Source organism: Symphalangus syndactylus, chromosome 16 (assembly GCF_028878055.3).
Source record: "Symphalangus syndactylus isolate Jambi chromosome 16, NHGRI_mSymSyn1-v2.1_pri, whole genome shotgun sequence".
NCBI lineage: Eukaryota > Metazoa > Chordata > Mammalia > Primates > Hylobatidae > Symphalangus > Symphalangus syndactylus.
Window position 1 is genome coordinate 65608750 of NC_072438.2, and position 26388 is coordinate 65635137.

Genomic DNA, 26388 nt, shown 5'->3' on the forward strand with positions numbered 1-26388 from the left:
ATATTTGTTAGCCAAATTACATTTCAAAAAGCTTTTGTATCACTGGGTGGATGAAATGGGAAAATGAGTTTTATGGTTTAGAAATGCAGCCAATAAAGTAGTTCTTCCATTTTTAACTTTGCATTTTTGTGAGGTCTCAGCTATTAAAACCCTATACCCACATAAACTCTTCTTAGAACTAGACTTTTAAATTTCAGTATCACAAAGTATATAACAAGAAATGTCAAAAATAATGAAGTATATTCAGCCCCATTGCTTTGTATTCGTGTCATTAGTAAAATAACATTAAAAAATTACTTTTAACCATTTTTATTTCGTGTTTGTTTTAAGTTCTAATTTAATTTAAAAAGTGAATATATATGTATTGCAGTGTATGTGCAAAAGTTCTTTTTTTAATGAACAGATGCAAAAATAATTTTGATTGTTTATAATAACCTGTTAAGCAAGTCATTATTATAATCAGCTGTTTATAATTTGAGTTTAGAATAGCCAGCAAAATTTTTCTAAAATCATTTTCCTAAAAAAATTCATGAGTAAAAATTTGTTTGGGAACAAGTAAAATGAGAAAACGGGAAAGAAAAATCACTCAAAATTCTACCATCTGTAGATAATCACTGTTGAAATTTTACTGCATACCCTTCTAGATTTCATTTTTTAATATATCTTCATCTTCCATAAACATAGGTTTATTCTTCATTTAAAACTGTTTGTCATAGGGAGTCTTTAAAGAATTATTTAAAAGGAAATTTATATGAGATTTTGGGACAGAGATTAAAATTTAAAGACACAATACTCAGGGGCTCTGTTCTGCTGTGACCAAGACATAATTAACACTGGATGGGATTATAACATTTGTTAAATTTAATTCATTGCTTGTCATGTAAATGGCCTTTAGATGTCTCAAATGTGCAGTTTAACTATGAAGTTACCAAGAAATAGTCTGACCAAATTTTGTGGCTTTTTACTTGCTTTATCTTCAAATGGCCTATGTACCAAGGCAGAGAGATTAAAGGGAACTAAGATTTTGATAAGGCTTTTGTTTCTGTTCGGTATTACAACTGTATCCCAAACCGATAAAATATGGTTTCTGTACTAGAATTATTTCTAGAATTCTAGTTATATACTAGAATTATTAACTGCATGTAGGAGGGTAGAGAATAGAACCAAGGGAGTGACTATGAATGGAGTAATTGTATCCTCAGAATTAAGCAGTTATCTTCCAAAGGTATGGTCCTGGACTCGATCTTCTTATAGAACATTTTTTATCAATGACTAATACTACCAGGAAAAAAAAAACCAGTCACTGACACAGCAAATGAAACCTAGCTGGGAAACGAAAACTAAGAAGAGGAAGTCACATTCTCAATGACCAGATTAGAATCAAAATAAAAATTGGAGAAGTAGTGAGAAGTAAACAAAATGAGTAAGTCATATGGGTCGGCTAAAAGATGCAAGGAAGAAAAAGAAGTTTCAAAAGGAGGAATAGCTAGCAATTGGCAAGTATCAAAGAAGAAAATTTAGGGGTTTTAACAAGTATCAATCTGACTATAATCAATAAAGTAGTGCTACTGTTTAAAAAGCAAACACATTATAAAATGTATTCCCGACTAAAATTTACCTGAACTTCTGCTTCCTAGTTGAGTGTCACTTGCAAACACTAATAACTTGTTCTTTTTCACCAGACCTGCCACTCACTCTAAGAGCAAATATGGAGAATCTAACCACTCAAACGACTGAAATAGTAATAGAGAAAAAACTAGTTTTGATGAAAGATTGAATGTAATTTTTTTCTCCTGCAAGAAATAGAGTAATTGAATAATTGTCTTTAATAGAAGCATACAGTTATAATGATAAAATACTATTGGATTTAGGCACTTATGTACCTCAAGTAACTTAAAAGTAGGTTAGTTGTACTCAACTTTCATAAAACACCGAGAGAAAATGAAGTTAAATTGTATTAGGAAGGAGTTAATGTAGAATATACAGGGATTTTATAATATGATAAAACATTGGTTGAAAATCAGAACAACTGTAAGAATCTGGCATAATTTCTATTGATTGATCTCTACTTTTCTTTAAGGGTGAAATGTGGTGATACATGGAGGGTTGAAATCCAACCCTCTGCCAGACCTCAAGTTTTGTGATTTTTGTTTTAGGCAGTAACTAGAATAAATAAATTGCACCAAGATTTTTAAAGCTATAACGGAGGGAGCATGCTTGTTGATATTAAAACTACTACTGGTAATGCCAGAAGACATTTCTTTAAAGTACTGTAATTGTGTTACATCCTTAAATCTAAGTGCAGTATCAGCCGCAGATATCTGATTGTAGACTTGGTTTAAAAAAAGACCTGGAATATATAGCCAATTGGCAATATTCTAAGGAAGTAGTGTTCCTATTTTATTTTCCAGATGATGCTACTTTATGTTCCTTTTATTTTTCTTCTTACCACTTATTTTACAAACGATATATATTAACTATGGGATATTTTAAAAAGTAGAGACAAGCAAACAACAACAAAAAAGTGCACGTGTAATTCCACAAATGAGGGGGAGAAAATCAGCTAACATTTTCATGTATATTTTCAGATTTTTTTGAACATACATGTACATATAAAATATTTTATAATGTATACTTTTAATTTCGTACATAAACTTTTATAAAAACATGAAATTTGTAATCTTTTGCTTGATTTAATATCATGAACATTATTTCCTATTACTAAGTCTACCTCTTCACTTTTAATGGTTGACATAATTTATATAATCCCTGCCTTTGGTCATTTAAGTGTTTCCAAATGTTCACTCTTATTAACAACTTCAACAAATATCCCCAATATTGCTTTTTTTTTTTTTTAAGTAAGCAGAGAATTGGAATAAATTAGAAATCCAGGGCACTTACTCACCCAACAGATATTTATTGAACACTTATTTGTGTCAGATATTGCATTAACTGGGAGCTGGGAAAACAGAACTGGTTAAGGCTAGATCTCCACTTTTAATTAACTTTCAGTCTCATGGAATAGAAAGATGAGCTGAGGAACTGGAGAGGACAAATCGCTCCTCTCTTTAAAGTAAATGTAGCTGAAGAGAAGGCTGCTGGGTCAGTGGCCAGGTGTGTGTGTGTGTGTTTGTGTATGTATCTGTATACACATATATAATAACTAAGCAGTTTCTAGAATTAAAATCCCTAATGTTAATAGGCTTATGCATAAAATAGATTAATCCACAACATCTTTATGAGCCATGATCCTAGGAGCTGCAGAGCCAGAAAAGCCGGACACAGTACCCAGCAGCCTCGCCTCGGCTCCCGGCAGAGAACACCCTCTCCCCAGCCTCCCGGCGCTGGCGCGATCCCACCGCGGGGACCGCCGCCCGGGTACCCGGCCGCTGCACCCCCTTCTCGCGTCCTACGCCTGGCGGCCAAAAACAAAACTGCCTAACCACTTCCATTTGGAGAAGCCCTCCTAGCCGAGAGGGGCATTCTGAAGATCAAGGGCGAGGCTGGAAAACAAACTTTGTTACGTGTTAACTTGGAGCAAAGCGATTCCAGGAAAAGAGACTAAAACTGTGCGCAGCGTTTTTATAAAAAATTGTTTCAGTGGATACACGGGGGAGCGGGGCCGTCTATGGCAGGGCTTCAGAGCAAGCAGGAGACTGGCAGGCCGGCGAGAGCAGGTGGCCCGCCGGCCGCATCCCGGCCTCCTCCTCCCCGCTCGCCTGCGTTTGGACGACGGCTTCCGCGGCGGCCGGAGGGGAGCATCCTCTACGCTGCCAACTCGCATCAATGGGACTTTCCTCGTGGGAACTGCCCCTCCCGGCGGACGTGCCCTCCGGGTCCGGCGTGGGCGGGCGGGCGCCGCGAACTCCGTGCAGACCTTGGGTCGGCTCAGTGCTCCCTCAGCGCCCGGACCGAGCCTGCACCACCCGCCGCCGTCGCCGCCGAGGGGGCGGGGGAGGTGCCGCGGGGGGCGGGCGCGGTGCGCGGGGAGGGGAAGGGGTTCTCGCGCGATTGGGCGAGGTTTCCGGTGTTGTGACTGAAACCCGTCAATATGGCGGCGATCGGCCGCGGCCGCTCTCTGAAGAACCTCCGAGTACGAGGTAAGCCCGCTGCAACCCTCACTCCCCACCGCCCGGCGCCCGCCACCCCTGGCACTTGCCTTCCCCTGGCCCTGGGTGGGGGAGCGAGCCGGGGCGCTGGCCGGAGCCAGGGCAGCCGCAGCTGGCCTGCGAGCGAATCCTAATTGGGGCTGTGTGTCTGTTTCGCGCAGGGCGGAATGACAGCGGCGAGGAGAACGTCCCGCTGGATCTGACCCGAGGTAACGCGGGGCGCCGCGGGCGCCGGCGAGGGCGCGCTGCTGGGGAGGAGCCGGGTCCGGGGCTGGGGGCCAGAGGCAGGGGCGGGCCCCGCACGGGACCGGCGGGGTGTGGGGGGCAGAGCCGGAGCCCCGCCTGCCGGCCCGCGGGAACCGAGCCCGGGGCCGCCTCGCCGGACCCATCCCCCTACCCGGCGCCCGCTTCCCTCGCCCGAGCCCTTCTCCGGGCCTCGGGCTGCTGCGGGTGCGGGGGAGCCCCGAGTGGAACTCGGCAGACCCGGCGACCCTCTGGGCTCGAGCTCCGGCAGAGTGGTTTGCACCTATCCCAGAGTCCGGCAGCCCAAGCTGGGGGCAGCCGGAGGGAGGTAGAGGCTGTTATTTAGGTTGCAGGAGGATGTTTGAGGGAAGAGCGACCACATCCTGCCCTCCCCGTCCCCGGAGCAGAAGCCGGACCTGCTCGGTGCTTGCCGACTGCGTGACTGCTTTCCCCTTTGCCCACCGTCCTGTGGGGACCCGCAGCATTGATAACTCGGTAGTGAAACCTAGAACTGGTCATTACTGCTAAATGTCTGGTTTATGCTGTTTCCCTTCTGCTTCCCTTTCCCGGGCCGCTGGGACTGTAGTTGGCTAAAGACCGCCCCCTCACCCTGCTGCAGGTTCATTGTTTACCTTCTGCAGTGGAGATGGGTTTGTTTACACCTTCCGAACTGGGGAAACTCTGGTTATATTTTTAATGACCTAATCCCGTTACTAGCCAGTGTTTCCTCTATCACTTACAGTACTAGAGTTTATTTGACATTATCTCGTTGAAGATTTAGTAGTTACATACAAGATTCTTTTCCACGATAAACAGGATTTAGCCTACTGATTCCGACGAAGTCATATTTCACACGGGCTGTAGCTTGGAGTGTAACCCGGTTCAGCTGTACAGAATCAGTTTCTGAGATCTATTAAACACCTTAGGAAGTAAACAAACAAAAAAACTTGTAGACATTCTGTATGAGATCAGTTTTTTACCCTATGTCGTACCTGACGTAATGACTGCTATCTACAGTGATTTGTTAAACCTGGGCTCCTTGTTGACAACGGCTAGAGTGAAAGCATAGTGCATTTTCTAATTTGTTTTATTTTGCATATCACAATGTAAGTTTACTGTTTTATAAACTGAATGGTCAGCTTTCACTTAGCTACAAGAGTACATTTTTATAACTTAATATTTTATTCTGAAAGTTCAGGGACTTAGTTTTGGGGGAACTAGGTCCTTTTACAAGACAGTTTCTAAAATATAATACAATATAATAGAGCTTAAGTCCTGGAAATAGCTACTAATTAGATTATCAATGCACTAATTTCCAACATTTTTTTCAGCAGATCGGTTTTGAGAATTATTATAGAAAGATGTAAAGCTTTTGACTTCTGTGCAACTGTTTGGAAACTTGACTATAACACACATGTGAAAAATCTATATAAAATAGATTTACAAGAAAACTTCCTAACAAGGATAATTTCTACAATTTCAGGTCTGTAAAAGATGTAATTAGTGAGTGATTTATATACAGGCATATGTGTTTTAGATGAAGGTGAAAGGAGCACTTAATAAACTTGAGTTTAACTTGTGCATTAAAAACCTGCTTAGATATGGTGCTGGAAATATATAGTTGTATTTTAAATTGAGTTCGTCGAGCTCCTATATATAGTGATTTCTCTGCTTGGTGTCAAAATGTTGAGTTGTGGAAGAGCTTAGGTACACATCTGATTTGATAATTTTGGCTTACTCCAGTTTTACTGAGGCACACAGGTAACGCTGTTTACTATTTAAAATGCCATATTAACTGAGAATTTAGTAAGCACCTATGTCCATAGGTGTTTCCAGGTTAATATAGATAGTGCAGAAAATGCTGTTTTCTGCTTGCCCTGACAAAATGTACTTTAGTTTGGAATAAAGTATACACAGCCATTTAAAACTGATTGCAAAAATAAAGAGTGAGAGATTGTATGAGATCTGTGTTTCTAAATCATAAGGAAGTTTAGAATTAATCTGAAGTAGTCATTTTATAGTGACACTATTGTTTTAAAAAGTTGCTGTTGTGACAGACATTTCATTGTTCAAAGAAGGCTTGAAGAAAATTCATGAGGAATTAAAGTTTAGTAATAATTTGAGAACTGTGAGGCAGTTTGGGTTGCAGCTGAAGGGCAGCTGTTTGTGGATTAGATTACAGTATGTAAAAAGATAAAGTTTGGGCAACCAAAAATTTTTTTGTTTAATGCCAAGGCAGTGTTTGCTTTTATTCTCATTTTTTTAAATTTAATCTTTGAGAGATTCATTGTGTAGATACCTAATAAAGCTCATTATAAAATAGAGGACATGGTCATTGTAATCCCTAAAGGATCCATCAATGTGTAGTGAAAAGACAGTTGACTATAAAGTCATCATTCTGGATTGTAACCTCAGCTGTGAGATTTAATAGTTGGGTGATTTGGGGCAAGTTATTTGACCTTGCTTTACTCCTGATTTCTTCGTTTCTAAAATAAGAGATAACTTCAAAGGGTTAGGAATGTGAAAAGTAAATGAGCTATTTCTTAATTAAAGTACTTGGCATAAGACCGGATACTTTGTAAGTGATATATAACATTAGTTGCCTTCCTACATTGTGAAATCACAATTTTAAAACTCACATTAAAAATACTTTAAACAGTTGTTTTGAATATTATAAACTTGTTAATAAGGAATTATGGTATTCGAGCTTTTTTTTGAAACATACTGTTATACTAATTGGGTATAGTCTGAGTTAGAGTTCTTGAATATAACCATTGTAAAGTAATCTGTGACATTGCCAATAAATTAAGTCTAAGCAAAGTGCAATATGTTATATTCACTTAGGATAAAATGTGATACTGTATTTCGTAGAACCTTAGAATTTTTCTCCCTGACACCAGGACATTTCATACTATTTTAATAATGACTTGGCTAGCCTTGCAAGCTTCTTGAGGCTCAGAAGAATTCTAAGTTTCATTGGTTTTGGTACTTGTGTTAGTGCTGTGGTTCATACATAGAGTGCCTCAGTTAAAAATTGTTGATGGATTAATTTTTATCTAGTTTAGGAACTTCATTATAGTAGACTTTACAGTCAGCGTATTGGTAATTGTTGCTTTCAGTTTTGTTCAGACAACTACTTAATTTGTGAAAGTCCCCAGTATTTGCTAATGATATTATTAAATACTGTCTATAATGCATGCCAAAATGTATTTTGAGGCCCAAATGCTTCCTCTCGCCATTTGTACTGCAAGGATAGATTGTCTTATCAGTCCAGTAGTGCATCTCTTACTGGTACTGAATCACTTGAAAAGATACAATGTTCTTCCTGGGTAAACCCCTCCTGGTATACTTTAATTATTTTGTTTAAAGTGAATTCCCAGAATATGGACACACTAGTTCAAATATAATTATTAGAATATAATTTATTTAAAAGTACAGTTGAATTTTATAATTCTTGATTAACCCCTTTACGTTTCCACTAAGAACTAAAAAACTGACTGTCTTGGTTGCTGTTTAATACCTAGAAAAGTAGAAAGGTTCCAAAATGATGTAGATTTGAACTCTAACTTTTTATTTTCCAGTTTCTTCTAGTTAGGAGTTTACTCATTTGTTTAATCATTCAGTTAGACAAAATGGACATTGACTGAACATTTATATACCAGATGCTGAATTAACTGCTGGAAGAATAAAAATGAGGAAACTCTTTCCCCCTTTTAAGGATTTCATTGGAATAGACATAAGGAAATGATTGCAGGTGGAAAAATAAATTAAGTAATCAAACTATATAGGAAACAGAGGTAATCCAATAGTAGCCAGAGGAGAGAATGATTAACTGTCTGGTGGGTAAAAGGATCAGGCAAGTCTCACAGCAGGGTTGACTTCTTAAAAGAATAATGGTGGACATAGTGGAAGGAAATACGTGCTCTCTTGGGAATATACCATACCCTGGGAAGGGGAAAGTTAGGAAGCAGAGGAGCTGCCTAGGGTGCTGCTGATATAATCTGACAGATGATAGAAGACTGGACCATGGCGTTGGCTACAGAAATGAAGTCAAATACATATTAAAATGGAAGAATTATCTAATTTGCTTTCTTTAGATTTCAGACTGATTTTGTAGTCCCCCCACTCTATGCAGTGAATTTTATTTCTTTATTAAAAAGGTAGAGGTTGCCCATCCAGTGTGAATGCCTCAATTGTCTGCCCAGATTTACTGTCTTTACCCTGATTCAAAGAATAAAGCATTGCTATTCTTTTCCAAGGGTAACTTGGAAAAACTTTTATGCTTCTAATACTGTTTCCTCAAGATTCTTTGTAGAACTAAGATCTTCTCTTCATTTCTCCCTTCCAGTTGGCTCAGTTTTCTCGTGTTCAGCAAGCAATTTTTATGTTCTTCGCGTGGACCAGGTACTATGCTAGGCATGGGCTGAAAGTGGGAGATATGGAATGATAACGACAGTATTACAAAACTCTTTTTTGAAGGCTCTACAGACAGAATAGTTTGTCTTCACAACTTTATTGCTTAACCACTAAAGTCTTGTAAGCAAAACTCTCCCTCTGTACTGAAAATAATTTCTTAAAAGATGCTAGTAACTTCTTGCAAAATTTATGGGCATTTTTAAGTTCCACATTCTACTATTATAAATACTGTTACTATAATACTAGTTTTGTGCCAGGCACTGATTTCATTATTTTACTTAATATTCAACTGTTTTAGCTACACTTACTGTCTCTGTTTTACAGTTGAGAATATAGGCTTTGAAATTTTAAAGGACTAAAACTCAAACAAGTAACTTAACCAGCATCACAGAGCTTAGTGAGTGACTGGTATGTGTCTGATAATCATCTCAGAGTTGGGATGTGTAAACCTTTGCACCCCAAAGTGTACCCGCTTTTCACATTCTAGGTATTTCCACCGTCTTCTATTATTCAAGCTGGAGATCCACTGCTTATCCTCTTTGTTGTGTTGCTAAACTCCTCTGATTTGCTTCTGAAATAGCTGTTGAATTCAGTCTCTCCTTCTGTTCCCCTTGTCAGTTCATATCCTCATTATGTCATCGTGTGGCAGTAACATCTTCTCACCTTTTTTCACTCGGTCTACTGTATGGCTGCCAGGATTATTTCCCAGAAATCTAGATCTGATCTTGTTATTCTCTTAAATAAAAAAACAAAACAAAACACATACTCACATTTTCTAGGCTAATTTTTGCTCACAGAATACAGTCCACATTTCTTTAGCTTGGCATTCAAGGCCTTTTTTGATTTACTCCCATATGGTTTTCTTCTGTACTATTTTAACCATACACATCTCAATATATCTGCCTCTCTGCATAGTTCACTTCATTACACACAGTCCTTCTCAGAGAGGATTGGGGAGAGTTTGCCAGTCTAAAGCATCAACCCCCATTCCACCTCTTTCCCCGTGGAGACTGTATGCCCCTACTTGAGAATCTTTCAGTCAAAGAAGAATGTTTGCTATTCCTTGAACATGGCATGCAGTTTAATATTTGCTTGACCTTGCGTAGGTATTTCCTTTGCCTTGAATTGCATTTCCAGCACAGTTTATCTATAGAAGTCCTAATTCTTTAAGGTTGAGGTCACATGCCATTTCTGGAGATCCTTCCTTATCCCAGTGGGAATTTATTGCTTCCTTCTCTACTTTTTTACATCTTTATTTATTCTTTTCTAAATTGCAGTTACCATTGTCTTACTTTAGTTCTTTGTCCAGTTTCTTCCCCCTTCACTAGATCTTTAGCCTCTTGAGGGCAGGAGGCCTGTTTTACCATTTTTAACATCCGCTTCCCCCAGCATCCATCAGATAATCACTGAAGCATTAATTGACTGGAAGAAGGGAGTGAGAGACATGGGAAAAAGAATAGTACAGTATTAAGGAGATTAGGAGGAAAAGAGTGCTTTAAGTTTACTGTCCTGAGGGACAATGAAATTGATGGTGCCATAAAATGGAGAAGTCATTTTGGGAAGGATGATAATGAGTTCAGCTTTGCACCTTGAATTTCAGGTGATTATATAAATGTGTAAAAGGTGGCAGCAAATACTGTAATGGAGGTTTTAGTTGCTCTGAATTTCTGGTCTGATTGTTCTGTGGTTAAGATGTTGAGAAAAGGGATGTAAATGGAAAAAGAGCTTAAGATTTGAATGTTTGAGGATAGATAAGATGATGAGGGTGTGTATCATAGGGTAGGAATCAATAAGGAGAAAGGAGTCAACAGAAGAGAAGAGAGAAAATTGTGATCTCTTAAGCTAAAACAGTTTGGATATTTGTCCCCACCCAAATCTCATGTTGAATTGTAATCCCCAATGCTGGAGGTGGGGTTTGGTAGGAGGTGTTTGGGCCATGGGAATGGATCCCTGATGGCTTGGTGTTGCTTTTGCAATAGTGAGTTCTAGCAAGATCTGGTTGTTTAAAAGTGTGCACCTACCCTCTTACTCTTTCTCACTCCCACTTTGCTGTGTGAGATGCCTACTTCTGCTTCACCTTCCATCTTGAGCAGAAGCATCCTGGGCCTCCCGAGAAGCAGATGCTGGCACCATGCTTCCTGTACAGCCTACCGAACCAATAGCCAATTAAACCTCTTTTCTTTTAAATTACCCAGTCTCAGATACTTCTTTATAGCAGTGCAAGAACAGCCTATTACAGAAAATTGGTAAGTGGGAGTGGAGCATTGCTCCAAAGGTACCTGAAAATATGGAGGCAGCTTTGAAACTGGGTAACAGGCACAGGTTGGAAGAGTTTGGAGGACTCAGAAGAAGACAGGAAAATGAGGGAAAGTTTGGAACTTCTTAGAGACTGGTTGAATGGTTGTGACCAAAATGCTGGCAGTGATACGGACAATGAAGTACATGATGATGAGGTCTCAGGTGGAAATGAAGAACTTAGTAGGAACTGGAGCAAAGTTCACCCTCATTATGCTTTAGCAAAGCACTTGGCTGCATTCTGTTCATTCTGTAGGGACCTGTCGAAGTTTGAACTTGAGAGTGATGACCTCTGGTATCTGGCAGAAGAAATGTCTAAGCAGCGAAGTGTTAAAGTTGTGTCCTGGATGCTGCTAACAGCCCATGCTAAGATGTAGGAGCAAAGAAATGACTTAAAGTTGGAACTTGTTTTTAAACAGGAAGCAGTGCGTAAAGGTTTGGAAACTTTGCAGCCTAGCCATGTGGCAAAGAAAGAAAAAGCTTTTTTGGGGGAGGAATTCAAGCAGGCTATAGAGCAACCACTTGCTAGAGATATTTGCATAATTAAACAGATGCCAAAGTGCTGATATCCATGAAGTTGGAGAAAAGGCCTTCAAGGCATTTTAGAGACCTTCACAGCAGCCCCTCTCATTATAGGCCCAGAGGCCCAGGAAGAAAGAATGGTTTTGTGGGCCTGGGCTAGCCGGGCCTTGCTGCCTTGCACAGCCTCAGGACACTGCTCCTTGCATCCCAGCCACTCAGGCTTCCAGCCTTGCTCAGAGGGGCCCGGGTACAGTTTGAGCTGCTGCTTCAAAGGGTGCAAGCCATAAGAATTGATGGCTTCCACGTGTTATTAAGCCTGCAGGTGCACAGAATGCAAGAACTGAGGCCTGGGAGTCTCTGCCTAGATTTCAAAGGATGCATGAGAAAGCCTGGGTGTCTAGGCAGAAGCCTGCTGCAGGGGTGGATCCCTCACTGAGGATCTCTATTAGGGTGGAGCCAAGGGGAAATGTGGGGTTGGAGCCCCCCGGAGTCCCCAGTGGGGCACTGCCTAGTGGAGCTGTGAGAAGGGGTACCATCCTCCAGACCACAGAATGGTAGATCCACTGGCAGTTTGCATCCTATACCTCGAGAAGCCACAGGCATTCAGCTAAAACCTGTGAGAGCATTCCTGGGGGCTAAACCCTGCAAAGCCACAGGGCAGAGCTGCCCACCCTTTGCAGCAGTGTGCCTTGAATGTGGAACATAGAGTTAAAGGAGATTATTTTGGAGCTTTAAGATTTAATGACTGCCCTGCTGGGTTTTGAACTTGCATGGGGCCTGTAGCCCCTTTCTTTTGGTTGATTTCTCCTTTTTGAAATGGCAGTGTTTATCCAATGCCTATATCCTCATTGTATCTTGGGAGTAAATAACTTGTTTGTGACTTTACAGCCTCATAAGTGGAAGGGATTTGCCTTGTTTCAGATGAGACTTTGGACTTCAGAGTTAATGCTGGAATGAGTTAAGACTTTGGGAGACTGTTGGGAAGGCATGAGTTTATTTTGCAGTGTGAGGAGGACATGAGATTTGGGAGGGGCCATGGGCAGAATGATATAGTTTGGATATTTGTCCCCACCCAAATCTCATGTTGAATTGTAATCTCCAATGCTGGAGATGGGGCATGGTGGGAGGTGTTTTGGTCATGGGAGCGGATCCCTCATGGCTTGGTGCTGTCTTCGTGATATTAAGTTTTCACAACATCTGGTTATTTAAAAGCTTGTGGCTCCTCCCCCCAGCTCCCTCTTGCTCCCGCTCTGCCATGTGAGATGCCTGCGCACACTTTGTCTTTGCTATGATTAAAAGCTCCCTGAGGCCACCCCAGAAGCAAGTGCTGGTGCCCTGCTTCCTGTATAGGCTGCAGAAATGATAGCCAGTTAAACCTCTTTTCTTATAAATTACCCAGTCTTAGGTGTTTCTTTGTAACAGTGCAAGAATGGCCTGATATGTAAGCCAAGAGAAGAGTTTCGAATTGAAGGGGCTGCTAGACTGTTGCATTGAAGTTGAAATCCAGAGAACGAGGTTCTACTTTAATCTGAGGAAGATGTGGCACGCTGTTTAACCTCTCTGGCTTCAATTTCCTCACCTCTAAAATGCATACTACTTTATACTTGTAGCACTTAGCCTTCTACCTTTGTAATTCTCACATATCGCTACAGACCTGGAATATTGAAAAGGTTAAAAAGAAAGCATTTGTAGCCTTGTTAAATCACTGTGAGTAGTAGTGCCACAAACAATAATGAATACATGTAGGAGTGGTGGTATTTCATAGCACTTTAAATTTAAATTAGTCAACTCTCAATTTCCTTTTAAGTGATCCACCTGCAGTGACTTGCCTCCTCCTGCTCCCAGGTCTCAGGCTACCAAGAATAAGACTGCGAAAAGCGCAGTGGGGTGAGCGAATGATTTGCTTGCCTGTGTATCTGTGCCTCTGTCACCAAGCTATTAAATACAGTCCATTCTCAATTACCTGCCTTAAAAAGATGAATAATGGTAGAAGAATGCTAAATATATAATCTAAATACTTTATATTGGTGAGAAAATATTTTATGTTCTTTTCTCTCCCACTATAGATTGATGCATTTTATTTGAATTATTAGCACAGATTTTTATTTCCTAAGCAAATAGTGGAAGAACATAAACAGGTTAAAATATTTGTTAGATAATCTGTATGAATAATTGAAGTTGACTGTTAATGCTTTTTGGGTCATCTACACATACTGTTATTTGTGTTTTTTTGTTACAGTGGCCAGGTTAAAGTTGAATGGCTCCTTAAAAATTGTATCCATACAACAAATGTAGTTATAAAATTACAGACATAAAAGTAAATTGAAAATAATTGTGTAAAACTAGTTAATACGTATAACATTCATATACCCAAAGTAATAGGGTTGAAAGAGAACCTAAATATATTCTTCATATTCCTCTTTTAGAGGCTTCCAGCCAGATTGCGTAAACTGAGCAATGTACCTGGAATGATCAAATTTATATAAAATATAAAATTGAGAATATTCTAATGCTTTAAACATATCCTGTTAAAGATGTCAGTAAGAAATACAGAAAACATTTTTTTTAACCTTAATTACCTGGATTTTCAAGAATCTGGCTCCTTCAATTACTTTTCCTTTTTTTTTTTTTAACCCCATTGTGTTAATTTGGATTTGTAATGGTTTTATTAATGTCAATCAGTATATTTTTGATCACATGGGTTAGTTAATACTGTTGTGATTGAGGAAGGCATACATCTTCAGGGAGTTTCTGTTGGGATATAGCTCTATCAGTGTACAGTAAAAGACAGTAGTATTTGAAGCACATGCCAATTATCTTTGTAAGGGACTCTAAAAGCTAGAGGAATTCAGAAAAAATGGGAGATAGGTAAGGAATGACCTAGAAGGAAGATCTCTTAGAAGTGAGGATATAATGGCAATTGTAAGACCTTTGCATAAAAGAGTAGCATTCAAATAGGTAGAGCTCTTCACTAGGGTTTTAAAACTTTTAATTTTTTGAACGAACGTTTTCCTGGTACATTATTTAGTATTTCAAGATAATGTTGAGAAAAAGTTAGGGGTAAGTTTTGTTTTCCTGTGTATAAATCCCTTAACTATTGAAGGATGATTATATTACAGACAGGCTCTTCTGGCCTTAGAAGGTACTGCTGGACTGAAAGATTTGGAGCACACTGTGAAATACTAATTGTTTGTGTGTACTTGTGACTATGAGTCTATAAATGTCTGCATTCCAGACCCAAGCATAAGTAATTAGTAATTTTTTTCTTCCATTGTTTTGTAGTGCATATGTCTTGCACCTTCAGTAATACTGTTTAATGGAGGGAGTATGCATGTTCAAAGTCCTTTGTAAATTTATCAAACTTATTTCTAGATGTATGCAGTCTGGAAATAGAGAATATAAATGGGATGGGTGGTGTTTTTGTTTTGTTCTACACTAAAATCACCAGATTTTCTGATCTCAAAATTTAAACATGTAACCTGACAGTCAGATGGAATATTTGAAATGAAGATTATCCTGAAAACCACAGAATGTTTCATTGCCAAATTCAGACACCCTACCCAGCCCTCTAGTGATTTAGGTACAGGATAAATAGTGTTTGAGGAAATTATTGCTCTATTATAGCAGCAAAACAAGACTTCAGGGATTTTAGTCATCTTGCATTTAATCCAGTGAAATTTCGTGTGTTTCCTATAATGAATAGAGAATGAAGAGACATAGAAGCTGTAAACAAAGAAGGTTGCCAAGTAATTTAGTTACTAAGAAGGAACAGCTTGTCAGATAAAAGTGTATTTAGCTGTTTTAGATGTGTGCACATACATATTTTTATCAGTAGTTTCATACTTCAAGAAATCACATCTTAAAATAGTATTACTAATTATTTCCATGCTTAGTGTTTGACCCTCATATAATAAAATTTTTAATTGCACTTTTTTCACTCATAATTCTATAACGCACTTTCTAATGTTTACCACACTACCATCACCACCACTCCCCTCCCTCAAGAAGGAAAAAAAAGGAAAAATGAAAAACCCTGAGGGGAATGGAGTTGCAGGGAGAGACTCCAGTGGTTGGAAACACATTTTGAGGTAGGTGAGCTGTGAACTCTTAACATTTAGCCATGTGGTAGTTTCTGGATATGTAATCAGGTAGCAAGTGGAATATCGTGAAACTGTTTGTTCAGTGTATGTGTTATAAGTTTTTAATCATATCTGTCACATGTGGTATTAGTATAAAATTATAATAATGGATGTTTGAATACTAAGCTATTTCCTACCTTGTTTATTTAGAGTGACATATTACTGTAGGCTATAACTTTCAGTGGTGTTTTTAAATGGCATAACAGTACAAAGCAGGTCAGATTAATTCTTATGTCATGTAAGGTTTCATATGTTATATAAGAATAATTCTTACGTGACATAACAATTTGTAGTGAGTTAAATTTTAGATTGGAATAGTTTTAAAAATGCTTAAACCACCTTATTTTAATAAGAACCTTAACATCGTCTTTCTTTTTTCTCGTGGGACGGTTTGTTGTTTCATGGTCATAGTTCAACATTGTTTTGAATACACAAGTATATGTTATTGTTTTACCTAGCAGAATGAAAAAAGTTATATATTTGAAAAGATTCTCATTGTTCTTCATATCAAAATTAAAAGGAGATGATTAAGATTTGGGTAAACTGTAGCGGTTGCCTTTTGCTATGCATTGTTTCTTCTAATATTTTGTTTTACTAAAAAAACTCTACTTGATTCTTGATGCCTGGAGGAATTCTTTGCATACATCAATAATTGTTTCTATATTGGAAAAGTACCACAGAGAAAAAGTGTAATTACCTTTAAAACAAATGTATTGCTGCTAAGTGTTCACCTGGAGTGCTTAAATATGTATGAATTTCGGAAAGGTATGTGCATATATAAATCTAATGTTTGTTTCTAAGAATATTTGGAAGCGACTTTAGAAATTAGTAGACCTCCCACTTAAAGCAGGAATTTTCTCTGCAATATCAGACAGCTGTCATCCACCATCACTCAAACCTTCCACTCATGGGTAGGTTATTCACAGTGGTTTGTTCCGCAGCTATGTTTGTTAATAAAACTCTTACATTGAATTAGCAAAAAATCTAATGAAAGAATAACTTTCTGCAGTTAGTCCTAGTTCTTTTATTTGGTAAGTGTTTGCAAATAAAAAGTAGTAGATGTAATCAGGCTGGACACTGCTGTATGCTATTAGAGATTTGGTTACCCTTCTCTTCTTATACACAGGCCACTCACCAAGTATTTATTGAGTACTGTTTATGTGTCCAGCCTTGTTCTAACTGGTAAATGTTTAATCGTCTTTGAACACAAGAAATAGTAGCAGCAGCTGCCATATTTGAATAATGTATGTTGGGGAGTGTGTTAAAAACATTACTTAAATTCTCATTGTCTTCCTACATACGTAGGAGAATATGCATTAATACACCTGTGTAACTGATGAGGAAAATGGGGCGATGCCTAACTAGCCCAAGATCATATAGGTATTATGAGAGAGAGAGGTGGGGTTCAGAACCCTTTCTTTGTTTCTGATTCTAAAACCCATGCACTTAACCCTTTGTTGCAGTCTTCCCAAAGACAGCATCACGTATAAGATAAATCATATGATAAGACTAAATGAGTATTCTGTGTATTGTAGAGTATTGATTTGGAACCACCAGGAACCAGGTTATTAACTGAGATCCGAAAGGTATATTTTAGCCGTTTCGATACAGTTGTTTCTAGAGCTGGTTCCTGTTTTTTTCTAACTTGAGAAAATACCAATTATTAACTTGAGGAAAAGTTAAAATATGTTAACTTTTTCTCCTTGGCTAGGGTCATCATTATGAATATTGATTTTTGTGTTGGGGTGGGGTGGGGTGAAGACAATTTATTACTACCCTCTGTAATACCTCACCTCTCTTTTGATTCCTGTATGCCTCTGCGTTTCTTTCAGCTGTCAATTTACAGTGCAGTTATTATCCCTATTTTTAGTGGTCCTTTAATTCTTTGTTTTTTACTTTTATTGTGCTGTAGAATGGCAACTGTAAGTGTGGACTTATGCTAATATATGTAAAATAGGATAAATAGGTTGTGATTATGAAGAATTAAGAGGCTCTACTATGCATAATATATGTGAATAAACTTGGTGATGATACATACTTTGAAATTTTATTGTCATTTTTTGGAGTGCTTACATTTGAGTACTGGTTTTCCAAATAGGTAATTGCCTCATAGCATAGTTCAAAGTAGGTGAAGTATGACTTGATATGGAGTTGGCTTATACGTATGTAATATGGATAGTAGGATTATATGAAGATAGCTAATAAGTTGCAAAATATGACTAATATGGACAAAATAACATCTAATAAGGTACTGATTGCATGATATGAAGACAGTCTAGTATTGACTAAAAGCACGGTGTCGGACCCAGACAGATCTAGATTTGAATCTTGATCCTGCCTTTTGAGAAGTTTAGGGCTCTGCTGGACAGGTTGCCTTTTCTGAGCATTTTTCTTCATCTCCTTTTGAGATAACACTTAATTGAGGATTGAAGGAAATGTTTGTAAAATATTTATTACAGTTTTAGCACATAGATATAAAAAATAAATATTGCATATTCTTATTTGTATGGTCGGTAAAAGCAAAAGAGATGAGAATGGAGAGATTGATGTGAGCTGGAAAAAAAAATCATAGGAAGTGGAGGATTGTTTCAACCTTGGATGGGTAGAATGTGGTTAAATCTAGAGGAAATAAGGCATAAATAAAGGCATGACACATTTTACTGAAAGGAACCATAAGAGTATAGAATTTTAGTATTAGATTTGTAGGATAAGGGTAAGTTGTTGAGGACCTTCAGAGCTGCAGATAAAACAGTAAATGTTACATAAAAATTTTCCTTTATTGAAAGATAGCACAGATCCAAAAAGTCTTTGTTATAAATGTACAATTCTGAGAATTTTGACAAATTGAACATATGGGGAATCAGAACCCAGATCAAGAAACACAATATTGCAATACCCAGGAAGCTCCCGTTCTGTTTCCTTCCAGGCACTACTTTCCCAGCCAAGGAAGGCACTATCCTGACCTCTAATGCCATAGATTAGTTTAGCCGCCTGTTTTTGAACTTTATAAAATGAATACATCTTTGAGTGCTCAGAGTATATACTCTTATTTATCACCATAGATTAGTTTAGCCTGTTTTTGAACTTTATAAAATGTACTCATGCAGTAGATGTACTCTTTTTATAAAGTTCAAAAACAGGCCAAACTAATCTATGGTGATAAGTAAGAGTGTATACTCTTTTGTATCTGCCTTCTTATGCCTGATGTTATGTCTTATCACCATGTTGTATATATGAAAATTATTTTAATCTAAGTCTGCTCATGTGTATCAGGTATGTTATGATGTGGATGGATTCTTTAGGATTGTCAGTGGGTTTATATGAGTGGATAAAGTTTGAAGTAATTACAGTAATTCCACCTTAATTTAAAAATTTTAAATCATCTTCTCCATTTCTCTTCTGTGTCTTCAGCCTGACCTTTTCATTGAACAGGTTTTGGCCAGTTAATAATGTGTCTAGATAGGTGAACTTTTTTTGAATGACTGTTTAACGAAAAATAATCAAATTACTTATAAAGACTTCAAAACTACAGATTAGAAAGTTGAAAAAATTAGAATTGCAATCTAGTAGAAGTTTTGTGTTGACCTAATTATGTTTCTGGGATGATTACCAAAATCAATTTAGTATTTCTACAGAGAAAAAGGGAAGATGATAAACATCCTCAGTTCAACAGTATGCTCATGTGGAAATATCAATATTTGTTAATATGTTAGATTTACAACATGCAGTTGTAATTGTGCATCAAAGTTGAAAAGTTGTTAGAATACAAAACAGAGATGCTTCTCCTTGAAAGAGCATACATATGTAAATATCTTTTCTGATTCTCTATTTTAAGAGCTCAAAATGAACCATTAGAACTGTTTTATACCACTCCAGGTTTCACATATGAGGGAAGTCATAAAGTAATGTCATGGATTTTCTAATAGATATATTAGAACTTTATTAGACTGATAGTATCTGACATCTCATTGATACTTATAACCTATCTCTGTGTGATTGTTTCTCTTTCTGCCTTGTTTTTCTGTTTCTCTCATTGCTTTCTGTTTCTATTTTGCTATTTCTAGCCTTTCTTCAGATGACCCTTTAAATACAGTATGCTATATAGATGAATTACATTCTTCTTTTGTTGTACTTGCTACCTTTTTATGCTCCCTGATTTAAAATAAGTTTTAATATTTAGATTTTTTGTTGTTTTCAGTGATTATTTGCCCCCTAAGAAATAGTGATGTGAGAGTTGGAATAGAAAAAGATTCCACTGCCTTTCTTTTGGTGCTTGTCTCTGAGAAATTTAAACCAGGTATTTTGTAGGAAATTGATTAAATACCTGACAGCAACTTGGCAACATGTGTTGTTTTAGCATACACTTTTAAAATAAAGAAAATTTCTACTTATTTCAGTATGCAAAAGCACTGCTGTAAATATGAAAGTGAAACAAAAATACTGAAGTGTATGAAGGTGAAGTTTCTGATGAAGTACATTTTCTAAATGCTGATAATTAACTATTAGTATTAATTTATTTTAAATACTTGAAGTGTATTAAATTTTTATACGTACACTCTTTGGAATTGTGGGAAACAATGAGTTGGGAATTTCCTGAAGATGGGAACACTTAATATAACCTTGACAGATCCTTGCTGACTCTGAGTCTAGACTATTTAAAAAGTTCACTGAGCAGATTTAAACTGAGTGTATATTATTAGCTACCAAAAGAATACTTGTTTTTAATGGTGAATTTTAAGTGATTGCTTGATTCTATTAAGAGTGATATAATGCAATAAATGTATATTTTTAACCAGGATTATATTATTTATTGCTCTTATATATACCGGCACATCATTTTCCTTTTTCCAACCATTTTAAATGACTTTCCTTAGAATAAAGCTGAAGTAGTGCAGTAAACTAATGACTGTTCCACATGATCTGAACTTTGGCTAAAGTGATATTTTGATTATTAAAATATTACTAAATGTAGTTTATGGAGTGATGGATTAATTTCACAGACATCCCAGAAATTATATACTTATTAAGTAGATGTCGTTTTCTTTTAAGCATTCTTCTTGCAAGGGACAGGATCAATGGAACCAACATCATGGAACCATTGATGTTGCTATTGTTCAAAACATTTTAAAATTCTGCTTGTGAAGATTGCTAAAGCTTGTAAGGCCTTTAAATTTATCCTTTATATTATTAGTCCTTCAAATTGCTGTTTGGTTTGTCCTTCAAGGATGAATTGGAGTTTGGGAAGTGGTCAGATACAATCGGGCTCAAATTTGGGAAGTTATTAATTTGTTAATTTATTCACTCATGTATTTGAAAATAATACATTGAGCACCTGCTCTTTTCTCAGCACTATTACATACTGGAAGGTGGTATTTGCAAGGTAGATAATTACTTTTAAATAAATTGCCACTGTATGCAATACTGTCATTGTAATCTAGTCCCTGAGCTACCTCTACTACCATTCTCATTTCCTAACTGTCTCCTGATTCACTGTGTTTAGTGAAATGATTTCTTTGCTGGTCGTTCCTAATCATATTTTCTTTGACCCAAATTTGTACTTTTATCATATTCTTTCTGGATTGTTTTTCCTCCAATATTTCTATTACTTAATCCCTCCCTGTTTAACTCTGTTCAAATGTCACCTTATCATCACTGAGGCCTTCTCTGATCACTCTGTCTGAAGTAGCTCCTCTCTCTGTCACTTGTCTTTTTTTTTTTTTTTTTTTTTATCATGTTGCCTTTTCTTTTTTGAGACAGGGTCTCGCTTTGTCACCCAGGCTGGAGGACAGTGGCATGATTATGTTTCGCTGCAGCCTCGACCTCCTGGACTCAAGTGATCTTCAGCAACCCCATGTAGTTGGGAGTACAGGCACACAGCACCAAGCCTGGCTAATTTTTTGGTATTTTTTGTAGAGACAGGGTTCTGCCACGTTACCCAGGCTTGTCTTGAATCTTGGGCTCAAGCGATCCATCTCTCTTGGCCCCACAAAGTGCTGGGATTGCAGGTGTGAGCCACTGTGCCTGGCCTTATTGCTTTTTCTTTCATAGCCCTTTTCACTACTGACATTACGGTATATATTTCCTTTCTCCCTGGAATGTAAGTTTTGTGAGGAGACAAGTACTTTGTTTTGTTCACCATTGCATCCTTGGTGCTTAGAACAGCCCTGGGACAAAGTAAGTGCTGGGTAAATATTTGTTGACTGAATAATTGACTATCAAATTTGTGTTTAAGCTTGAGGGCTCCCAGCCAATTTTGCTGCTTACTCAACATCGTAACCATGTAGTCAGGTACATCAAACTTAATATGTTTCAAACTGGCTAATTATCTCATTATTCTAAAAATCATTCTGGGTTAAGAGAAGTACTTTAATTGGGCCAAATAAGACACCCAGGAGACATCTTAACCTCGTTCCTTGTCCTTATTCCACATATCCAATCTGAGACCAGATGGTAATGATTTTATCTCTGAAATACTTGCAAATCTGTTTTTTCCATTTCTGTTGCCATGCCTTTATTCAGGCCCTTATTATCTTTCCTGATGATTTTACTGACTTCGTAACTACTCTCCCTATTCTAGTTCTGTTCTTTTCTAATCTGTTTTCTTCTCTGTAACCAACAAAAAGTTTCCCAAAAAGTCAGTCTTCCCTCGCAGGGTTGAACATCTTCTTCATTTGGGCTTTTATAATATATTGTATTTTACCTTTCTTATAATTGGCATAATTTTATTCACATGTATGCCTCTCTGTCACAGTAGACAAATGTTTGTTGACCTTTACTGTGTACTGGGTACAGATCTTTTGCTGCTGATTCAGTGGTGAAAAAAATATATTGAGTCCCTACCTTTGAGGGACCTATAGTCTAGCGGGGAGAACACAGACAGTAAACACATGAGTGCAGAATTTTAGGTACTGATAAATGCTCTTAATAGTGTAAAATCAGATATGTGAAAAAGGGTGGGGGGAATTGTCAGAGAAAGCTTCTCTTAAGTAGTAGTGTTTAGTTGATACCGAGGAGGCACCATGTAAAGGAGGAAAGTCTTCAAGTAGAAGGAAAAACTAGCCAAAAAAATGTGACTATCAAAGAGACAGGAAAGAACCAGTATGGCTAGTGCTTGATGAATGAGAGAGAGAGTATGGGAATATGAGATTAGGAGAGAGGGAGACAAGTAATAACTTGGAGAAGGTGGTACAACTGCAAAGGGAAGTCATTAGAGGGTTTTAGGCAGGAGTGTGATATGGTGAGATAATTTAGAAAAATCACTCTGCCCCTTGGACAATAGACTGTAGCCCTTGGAGCAGGCACTCCATAGCACATGCCATTAAATTAATATTAACTGAATTAATAAGTGAATGAATGAATTCTTTCATTCATGTTACAAGACGGGCAAGATTATTCCACTTGAATCACTTGAAACTGAAGTAGTGTATTGTTTTTCAAGACGAGATAGCAAAACCAAACACTGTAGAAATGATAGTTGTATTAATAGATTTCCTTATAAGCGATGTGTGTATTACCCTAATTACTTTAATATTTTTGAGTTATCAAGTAATGCCTGATTACTGATTTTAACAACAGTTCTTTTCACTGTGGGTGGAAATGCTGTATTTAATGAGTATATAACATAGAGTATTCTGCCAGTTTTTCTGAAGGTTGAACGGTTACAAGATAAATCAGACCTTGCTCTTCAAGAACCTCCAGTTAGTTGCATGTTACTCAAAAAATGTAGACTGAATGGATGGTTAAGCTAGACTGACAAATCAAGAGGCCCAGAAGGGACTTCTTAGCCTTATATAATCTTTGTCAAAAATTATTCTATTTGTTTGATCTACTTTCATGCTGCTGCTGCAGCTAGATGCTTTCATTTAGATGTTGAATGTATCCTTGGGAATATGGAGAAGTACTGGAAATAGAATGAGTCAAGTTAGTGTTAACTTTATTCTCTTTAATATTAAATAAATTTTTATTCTGGATATGAGCTCTCCCCTTCCTCTCATTTATGTCAATCTTTCCCGTTATTCAACTTTAACTGCCACTGTCGTCCCACCTATCCAGCACCAAGACATGTGGGCTGTGAGTGCTGTGGAAACAATCTTTTTTTCTTGGAGCTGAATCAGGATGGCTTATAGGCAGATTTGGGGGAAATTCTTGTCTTTCATTTCACAGCTTTTATTCATATGTTCGTTGTATTTTTTTTTTTTTAAGTGAATGTGATCCTGGCAATCTGTTCTTTAGCATCTAGATTTTCAGCCCGTTGTTAAAATTAAAACCCTTTTTTAACCTATTCTTTTTTGTTTTGAGACGGAGTCTCACACTGTAGCCCAGGCTGGAGTGCAGTGGCGCGATCTCCACTCACTGCAACCTCCGCCTCCCGGGTTCAAGCGATTCTTCTGCCTCAGCCTTCCGAGTAGCTGGGATTACAGGTGCCCGCCACCACGCCCAGCTAACTTTTTGTATTTTTAGTAGAGACAGGGTTTCGCCATGTTGGCCAGGCTGGTCTTGAACTCCTGACCTAGTGATCCATCTCAGCCTCCCAAAGTGCTGGGATTACAGGCGTGAGCCACCGCGCCCACCTCTTTTTCTTGCTTTCTAATTCTGCGGATTTAATAAACATTTAATAAATATTTATTTTTGTGCTAGGCACTGTGCTAGATCCTAAGTATTTTTTAAAGAGGCTATAGCATGAGCATCTGTGCCTTTGGTAAAGTAAAATCATGGTTTGGGGTTGGCAGATACATGAGCCGTTGTGGTAGAAATTGCTCAGCAATCACCAGACTCTTTCCTCTGAGTGGAGGGTTCATAATCCTCAGAGTAGTATTCCTGGAAGCACTAGGACCAACACTGGAGTTGAAACCTCATTTGCCATGACAAGTACAATTGAGTAATGTCTGTGTTTTGTTTGTTGACTGAGGGATATTTTGCACTTTTAGCAAATAGAGGAGGATTTAGCTACTTATTAAATAGTATTATTTTTTACTGTTAGCATTTTCCAGAGAAAGTTTTATTGGTTAGGTGCATCAGGGGCATTGAAATAGCCTAAAATAAATTGGAGAAAAACTCTGAAAAAAATTTAGCTAGTGATTTGTCTTAAAAAGTTAGTTCATGAAAGTGTTTAGATGTAATCTAATCAATTGGATACTCTTACAAATTTCATTGCTAAAAGTAGCATGGATGTGATTCTTAACTGATACTGTTATTTATTTGATATTTATCCCTTGGTCTGAGCAGGACATTCTTAGTAAGCCAAACTTTGCACTAGAGAATGGCTGTTTGGGTTCAGAAATAGTGTAGGTGAAGATCATTGGTGTGGAATCGTAAAGTAGAAGCCAAGTAAGCAGGGTTTAGAGCTAGAAGAAACTGATAGAGATCACTTAATTTCGAAAGACTTTTAACAAAAGAAGGCGGCTCTCTAGGTCCGAAAGGTAGATTCCTTGTCAATGTACTTTGAGGAGACTGACAGTATTAAGAGGACTACTTGAGTTAAACTAGTCAGTAATCTTTCCCAGGATCCCCACTGGTTTTATTTTCTGTGTACATATATAAAATATAAACTGCAAATTATGGGAAACCTTGTTATTTTAGATCTTACTGGTAATTTGTACAGGTCTGGATCAACTACAGTTTACCTTTGTGATACTGTAAAAAGTTCTTTTTTTATGTAGGTAACCCTAGACTTATGATGGGATTACATCCTTTTAAACTCCCTAACTCATTGTTAAGTGAAAAATAAGTATTTGTAGACACGATAGGTTGCAAAAACAATGTCCAAAAAATGCCAATGACTGGGTACACTGTAGAGTGTTGGTTCGTTCTGTTGCCCAGGCTGGATTGCAGTGGCAGGATCATAGCTCACTGTAACCTCAAACTCCTGGGCTCAAGGGATCCTCCTGTCTCAGCCTTCTAAGTAGCTAGGACTATACACACACACCACCACGCCCAGCTAATTTTTAAAATTTTTTTGTAGAGATGGATGTCTTGCTGTTAGCCAGGCTGGTCTTGAGTTCTTGTTCTCAAGCAGTCCACCCACATCCGCATCCCAAAATGCTGGGATTACAGGTGTGAGCCACCACGCCTGGCCTATTTACCCTTGCGATCATGTTGCTGACTGAGATTTTGACTACTTCTGCCCAGCATTATGAAGGAGTATCCTACCACATACTGATGCTCAGGAAAAGATCAAAATTCAGAATTCAAAGTATGGTTTCTATTGAATGCATGTTGCTCTTGCAACATCTTAAACTAAGAAAATTTTAAGTTGAACCATCATAAGTAGGTGACTGTCTATGTATTAATTTTAAGCTATTTTAGAAAATTAGCATATCACTCCTTTTTTGAAAATACACATTCCTAATTATTACTGTGAAATGAAAAGTGAGTTTGTAGAAGGGAAAATTGAAAGTCACATTCTTTTTTTTTTTTTTGAGACAGTCTCTTGCTCCGTTGCCCAGTCTGGAGTGCAATGGCGTGATTTCGGCTCACTGCAACCTCCGCCTCCTGGGTTCAAGCGATTCTCCTGCCTCAGCCTCCAAGTAGCTGGGATTACAGGCGCCCACCGCTACGCCCAGCTAATTTTTTTATTTTTATTTTTAGTAGAGATGGGGTTTTGCCATGTTGGCCAGCCTGGTCTCCAACTCCTGACCTCAGGTGATCCACATACCTTGCCTCCC

General features: G+C 37.9%; 1 protein-coding gene across 6 annotated transcripts in view; it reads left to right on the forward strand.

The window, feature by feature from the left end:
* Positions 1 to 4021: 4021 nt before the first annotated feature.
* RICTOR (RPTOR independent companion of MTOR complex 2) overlaps positions 4022 to 26388 on the forward strand; it is a 135104-nt gene continuing 112737 nt past the window's right edge. For 5 of the 6 annotated variants that reach the window (XM_055246624.2, XM_055246626.2, XM_055246625.2 and 2 more), the window contains exons 1-2: positions 4022 to 4100; positions 4271 to 4318. In XM_055246624.2, coding sequence (XP_055102599.1) covers positions 4052 to 4100; positions 4271 to 4318 — 97 coding nt within the window. In that variant the 5' untranslated portion in view covers positions 4022 to 4051. Of the gene's footprint in view, positions 4101 to 4270; positions 4319 to 5686; positions 5836 to 26388 lie in introns of those variants that run through there. The other variant, XM_055246628.2, reaches the window with a different exon arrangement.